This window comes from Scleropages formosus, chromosome 16 (genome assembly GCF_900964775.1).
Source record: "Scleropages formosus chromosome 16, fSclFor1.1, whole genome shotgun sequence".
Classification (NCBI taxonomy): domain Eukaryota; kingdom Metazoa; phylum Chordata; class Actinopteri; order Osteoglossiformes; family Osteoglossidae; genus Scleropages; species Scleropages formosus.
Genome location: NC_041821.1, coordinates 12,669,554 through 12,676,873, shown reverse-complemented (window position 1 = coordinate 12,676,873; position 7,320 = coordinate 12,669,554). Strand labels below are relative to the sequence as shown.

Below are 7,320 nucleotides of genomic sequence, written 5' to 3'. Positions count from 1 at the left end.
CACTGATTTTTAGTAATGTCTAGCATGCCATGTAGTAGTGATCCTTTTTATATAAAGGAATCCATTTAGTGTTTTGCATTTACTCACACGTACACCTGTTAAATACCTGTGTAAAATCAGTCTTACTCAAAGGTGACTTGCTGCAAGCTCCAATGGATTATGCAAAGTGAGAACTTCTACCATCAGTGATGGCAAAGAAGTGGAGTGTAATGAGTGGGAGAAAAATGCTTCACTGAATACTGTAACAAATGAGGTTTGTATGAAGGTCAGTAATAGCCAGTTCTTACACCATTCCCACTGTTTACATCTTTTCTCTTAGTACCAGTCTGGTTAGGAAACTAAATGATTAGAACTCAAAAATACTTTTGAGATATTTGCTTCTCTAAAGAGCATAGCAGAACAGGTGACTGGTCCTCCTCATTCATAAAGGGCACGATTTTAGAAATTAGATTTCATGAAACTAGGTTCAAGCCTCTTTTTGTTCTGTTTTGCAGGAAGCATGGAAGTGTGTAACAATACACATAGATAGGGTCAAGGTTAATTTGAGTATTTAGTATATAGTTGGTTTTATATATTTTTTAAACCAACAGGAAAAAAAAAAAATTTGTGAGCTCATTTACATGCAAGCACAGAAAAACAGCTAGTGCTTTCCCAGCTCTTGTTCTGGCTGTTTAGATGCCCTGTAAATAATCTTCTGTGCTGTAAGTGATGTGTGTTCCTTTAATTTGTACATACAAGGATTTTATGTAAACAGTGGAATGGATCTGTTTTCTTGGAACTTTGTAATAAAGATCATATACAAGTTTAAAACTTTACTTTTGATCTCCTGAACTAATAAGTCACAATGCAGCCCTATCTTTGCCTACAATTTTGCTGACCAATTGCATTTTTTTGGAACAGTTCAGACAGGTATTTAAATTAAGGTTCTCAGTGTACTGTCGGGGGTAAACATTTTATTGAAGGTACTGCATGAGGTATTACATGAAAGCTATATTTTGATGCATTTTATAAAAACCAGACCCTACAAACAGTGTCACATTTTTAAAGGGCAGATTAAAGAAAATCTGTTGATGCAACTGAATGAATTGACTCTGCATGTCTACAAGTGTTCAATATTTGCACCTAAAGGTGTGCGACGCTCATCCTAAGCTCAGTGGAACTGAATACCTTAATTACGGCTGTTATAGGAGCAGTAATAAATGATTTACATTAAGTGCACATGAGGAGGGAATAGCCAAATGTGGCAGCTGACCTGACTTCAGCTGCTGGATGATCCCCTGAAAACTCCAGTCTGCGACAGAGCACTTCCGTTACTGCAGCTGCTTTTGTGAAAAACGGTCCACTGTGCAGGGCGACGACTTATTCCCATCCATCCAGCTTCCAAGCACACTGATCTGTCTTCTACACATTAATACTCATGTGATGCACAAGTAATCAAAGTTAATAGGCAAGGGAAGCATTAATAATAAAACATATGCTTGCGTGCCAGGATCTTCAAATAAACAGTAGTTTCCAGCTCTGTGATTTGATTTTCCGCAGCCACTGATTTCTACATCCTAGAGAATCCAACAACTGCTTTAAATCAAATACATAAAAACACATCACACTGACTCCTTAATGACAGTATACTGGACCATAAAGTGTTGAAAGGGAATTGTTCTATAACTATTTCTTTATAAGATGCCAAAAAACTGGCAGGTGGTCAGCTCTGACTTCAGAGTTCATTGTGATGGAGTCCATTGCGCATGATCTTACTGGTCAGGTCCTGCATGTGCTTCTTCATCTGTGCAGATGACACATATCCATACTTTCACTTTGATATGCAAGCAGACCAAAAAATTCCCAGTTAGATGTAAAAAGTCATGCTGAAGGTCCTAAAACACTCCTACCTTGTAGCCCATCTCCCTGGTCTTCTCTGCCAGGTTGTTGTACTTCTCCCTGTTCCTCAGGATGTGCTCCTTGTCCCCCAAGGACTCCACGTGCTTCAGCTTCTGATGGGACAGCTCCAGCTGCTCCTGGTAGTGCTGGTGTTTCTCCACCTTGGTCTCAAAGTGCTTCAGCTCTTCCTGTCAGATGGAGGATGATACACATCTTCCACAGACCCATCTTGTACATGGTCATCAATAATTTCCCCCTCATATTCTTTCTGGTTAGTGTTGCTTAAATTTGTTTAAACATTTCAATTAAATGCTATTAAATCAAATATTTTTAAGCCATAGAAACAAGGTAAAAAGTAAGGGCAGAAGATAGCATAGTGGGTGATGCCATCACCTTACAATCTGAGCTGTTGCTATAAGACCCTTGATCAAGGTATTTACCCAAAACTACTCCAGTAAAAATTACACTACCTTTAACGGGTAGATGTGAGCAGCTTAGCATACAAACCTAACATTGCAGGTATGTTTAAAGAAAGGTATCAGCTAAATGAATAAGTGGTCAATTAAGGACGGGGCTCGCCTTCAAAGAGGTCCTGCTGCAATACACTTGCCTCGTGTACTTCACCTAAGTGCTCCGAAAACAATCCACCTGTTAAACAGCTAAAATTGTTGTTAAACTTTTTCTGTTATGTTTAATATTCCTGAGAGATAATTCGCTACATCATGTACTGTTCACACGCTCGGTTCAAAATACCGCATTAGCACATCCAATGAGCACTTTCTTAGAATAGCTCTTAGCTCCTGGAGAATCTGAAAATTGAATATAAACTTACCTTGAGTGATTCCAGCTCATCGTCACTGAGGTTCGCCTGCTTGGCCATATCCCACAGCTCGATGACTCTTGGCTCCTTAAACTCTTCCGGTCAACAAATTAAAATCAGCCAGGTTAGTGCATGTACTCATGTGAGGAGAACAAAGTCTGAACCTTAAGTTTCTTCACACGCTTAGAATTCTTAAGTTTCTTTGCCTAATTTTATTGCCAAAGCAGAATCAGGGTTTAGGAACAGAGTTTCCGCCAAGGATGGCCCCAAGCCTGGCTGCAAAAAGAGGAGGGTTGGGTGTGGGGCTAGTAACCCCACCCTGTAAAAATTTTATCACTACAATAACCAACACTGCAAAACTCAATTTTATGACCCCAAGGCACTATGCTCCAACTGGAGTGAAGATGGTTAAAAAGAGAACCAGAATTCGTTTTTTTTTTGGTCATGGTATTTTCACACTGTGAAGATCCAATCACACTGCAGGTCATTTTGACATTGTGGGTTGCGTCCATGTTTCGTCTGCTGCTTTTTGTGAGCTGCCCTTAATGTTGTAGCCTTTTTAGAAGCACAGCAATGGAAAGCACTAGGTACCAAGGTGCTCCACCAAGCTCACATGCTCACATTGTGCCATTACCTAGCAAAAACATCCAAATATAATGAACAAATTTCACAAGTTCAACAGCCCTCAGCGACAGTTCCTGCCCAGCTGAAGCAAATGAGAAAGCGAGCTGAAGAAAATGAGTACACTGTGTTAAGGTCTTATCTACAAGTGTGAGAGTGCAGCGAAGCAGAAGGACCCACCACTGTCTTCACTGTAACCTTCATGGCTCAGCTTGCGCAAGCGCTCAAAGCCCTGGTTGAGACTTCGCATCTTCTCCTTCAAGTCCATGTGCTTCTGGTGGAGGACGTTCTCCTTGTTGTCCCCCTCCGAAGGAGAGATGACATTCTTGTGGATTTCTAAGGTGGGAGGAGAAGAAGCGGAGAGGTTCAATGGCCATTAAACTGAGCCACGTTGGTCGTGTGCAACGGTCAACGTCTGAGGTTTCCTAGAAGAAACAGGGTTACTGTAAAAACGAGCCTAACTCTGAAGGCAGGAAGCTGACCTTTAATGTTATGAGGATTAAAAAGGTGCGTTATCTATTAGTGCATGAGGATCAGAGCGGCCACCTTCTGTCCTGCTGATGGTGTCCATTACAATGTTATACTCATGGATCTTGTCCTTGTGGTGTTGAAACTCCCGCCGCAGACTTATTAGCTCCTCCTCAGTGAACTTTCCAGATGTCTTAGCCTGTAAAATGACCAATGTTTGAGAGCTTCCATTTTCTTCAAAATATCAGGTGGAACTACAGTAAATTTCTGTTTCAAAAATGACAATCAACATTTTCACAAATTAAAACTAGTGCACTGTGTTTATTAGTAAATACAAGACTTATTTACACACATACCAACAAATCTGTTGAGTTAAGCACAGCCAGTGTTAGTCTCACTTGTAGTTATTCTAGTTTTGTTTTAAAAGTCTTAGCATACTAGATATTAACTGGTCTCAGAAATACAAAGTGCATAAATAATGTCTATGTGGTTAAATAACAACAGCCCTATTAAAAAGTTAACAATTACCAAAAGCAGCACTGAGCTTTATGGATTATAAGAATTGCTGGCATTATAAACTGCCACGGGCTAAGGTTTCAGTCATTCATAAATAAATAAAGTGCATACATAAATACACACACACACACACACCTCATATTACCCTTGTTGTCCAAAAGGAACGGACAAACAAACATCAGATTTAAAAGTTTTGGATCAATCTGCAGTTAAACTCTGAAAGCAACAACGTGCAACAAACATTTACTAAAACCGCATTACATGAGTGTTAGCACCTCGATTCTAATTAACCTACTCTGTAGTTAAAAGCTAACTTGTGCGTGGAAATTAGCCAGACCGAACTAGCTAATTATTTTGTATTTAGGAACCCTTTTTGTTTAATTTGTTTCAGCCATACGCAGTGACAGTCATGGCTCTGTACAGGCAAATCAAGAAAATAATGTTTAGACTGGGGAAATTTATATTTGTTCAAGTGCAGCAGAAGGGCAAGTGTGTGGAAAAATAATAGAAGAAAAGCATTATGTGCAGCACACAAAAACAGATCAACAGTGTAGCAACACGTCGAGTTCCATCTCCTAGGAACCACTTAAACCATTCTTTAACCCAACACGGTCACTACTGAAATAGGAAGCCCAACAATATAATCTCACCTTGTTCCAGAGTTTGTCCAGTCGGGGATCATCAAAGGTATCCCCTTCCTGTCTCTCATGGTCTTTCAGACTGTTGCTTTCCAAATGCCTGGTGTCCTTCTTCCCATCCATTCCATATTTGGCAAGAATGACTAAAAAGACAAGTTAATGATGAACTGTTGCCAGAGCTGCCAGATATGCTGAGTTGACAAAATTTTGTACTTTGTGTTGAAACCTATGACAACACATACTTCCCTGTTTTAACAATGTGAGTGGATTTTATTGAATAAAAAATTAAAAAAAAAAGCACTACTCACCACTGAAGCTCCGCCTGAGCTTGGCTTCCTTTTCTCCATTCTCATCCATACCCTCTGCCTTCAGCTTCTTCCACTGGAGCTCATCCTTCTCTTGGATCTTCAGGTCGCTGTGGAGCTCTGCCAACCTCACTGGAGGCAGCTGCATCTGTGGCGAACGTGGAGATGTGACCCAGGTGGCATCGTGTGTCCGATGGCCCCACATGCGTTCCCCCGATAGCTCTGAGCTCTTTACATTTCATACACAGAGGCTGGTTGAACTTCCACCACCGTTTTCTTTCTGCAGTCTTTGTACAGCAACACTGGACATGTTCTTCCACAGCTACATCATAAAAATAAGCATTTGACAAAATATTTAGTGGGAGCAAAGTCAAAACGTGCAGCCCATGCCCAGGAGCACTAGTCAAAATTGCACAGTATTGCCTACATGCAGCCAATATTTCATTTCAGTACAACCAGATGCCGACATTTATTATTAAGTTGACGCCTTTGTCCGAGATAACTTAAACGTTCAGGACTGTTACATGTTTTATTGCTTTGGGATCAGCAATCACTTTTACTTTACAGTTTTATGTGAAATACAGTACAGAACTAGATGTAACAAAAATAAACCTATCAGGATTAAGCTAAAAGCATCATAATCAGATTTAACACAAATTAATAAACAACAATTACAAAATGAATTATTTACAGTTCCATTATACAGAAATGAAATGATAAAGAGAAAACAATTTATGCCTAAAATTTTCAGCAATTACAAGGGGAGTTATTTTTATTCACTAGCAATGAAATCAGTTTAGGAATTTTATAGATCAGTTGTTCAATGTTGTTGTAGGTCTCTTTTGTTTTTAAATTTTATATTACATGATATATACCACTTTTGGAACAGGTCAGCTCTGTAATGCTTTTCCATCAGTTGTGAACATTTCAGAATCAGTATGTATTTTTGAAGGAACCAGTTCTGGAATGTTTTGGGGGAATTCCATTTAAATAAGTGATGGAATGTTGTAGATGAGTTACATAAATTTCATAAATCATTTAGGAGTGTTTTGTGTCGCATCAGTGTTTACAGGTCAGTTCCGCAATGTTTCGAACAGTCAGTGAGTGTCAGTGACGGACTTTTACAAACAAATAATAAAAAAAAAATACATGATAGTAATAATAAACTACACATATTTTGTATCCTACTTTATTTTTTCTTTCCTGTGTTTTCATATATTTCTCGTATTCCTGGAGCGCGTTCCTACTTTGTATCGTCTAGTATCCAGAGTCCGACCCCACACGCACGACACGTGCAGCAGGGGGTCCCCTCGGCGAGTCTCGCTCTCGCGACCCCACACGGCACGCAGCCGCGACGCACGCGCTCAGTCGCTCACTCACTCACTGCAGCTCAGTCGAGTCGCTAACGCGTCAAGCTCCATTTCTCCTCCACGCATCACAGGCTGAGAGGGCTAAGACTAAGAGGAGCCAGAAGGCGAACCATCCACTTGAGACACTCGACAAGACCTTACACTAAGGCTTAGTAGACGGAACAATGACACTGACTGAGTGACTTACCCTGAGCGCTTTCTCCCACACCTGGTTCAGTTTGGCAATTCTGAACTCTACCGTCTTTTTCTCTTCAGCAGGCGGCTCGTGCTCATTCATTTCCCTGGAATATTTACTTCCCATTGCCCCATAACATAAAAACGGAATGAAGGCCACGCACAGCCGAGAAGTCTTCATGTTCCCTTGCTGAACAGCTAATTTGGGTATGGGAAAACTAGCCACCAAGGGTGTTAATGCAAAGGTGATTGAATAGCTAGCCTAATGTTAGGTAGACTAGTCATGTGATTTTTTTGAAGACAAGCATTAAAGAGACGGAAGCGACTGCACATGGGATTTGTAGTTCACTCTGCACTGTTACGGAAGTAGTTTTCCAGAGTGAAGAGCGCCTTTTACACTACGACTCCCACAAGTCTCTGAATTACTGTTTCCTGGTTACAGCGGCTACACAACGCTCGGAAGCAAATGAGGATCATCCACGACGAAAGGGACGTATAAACATTCAGGAGGGGGAGGTTTATTTTATTAT

General features: G+C 40.5%; 1 protein-coding gene across 1 annotated transcript; it reads right to left on the bottom strand.

Moving 5' to 3' along the window:
* Positions 1-433: 433 nt before the first annotated feature.
* lrpap1 (low density lipoprotein receptor-related protein associated protein 1) lies at positions 434-7,080 on the bottom strand. The gene is made up of 8 exons (XM_018737952.2): positions 6,804-7,080; positions 5,250-5,394; positions 4,954-5,084; positions 3,866-3,986; positions 3,500-3,655; positions 2,711-2,793; positions 1,890-2,066; positions 434-1,783 (listed from the first exon to the last, which is right to left on the bottom strand). Exons 1-8 carry the CDS (start codon positions 6,969-6,971, stop codon positions 1,715-1,717), a joined length of 1,050 nt encoding a protein of 349 aa, XP_018593468.1. The 5' UTR covers positions 6,972-7,080; the 3' UTR covers positions 434-1,714.
* Between the last annotated feature and the right edge of the window lie 240 nt (positions 7,081-7,320).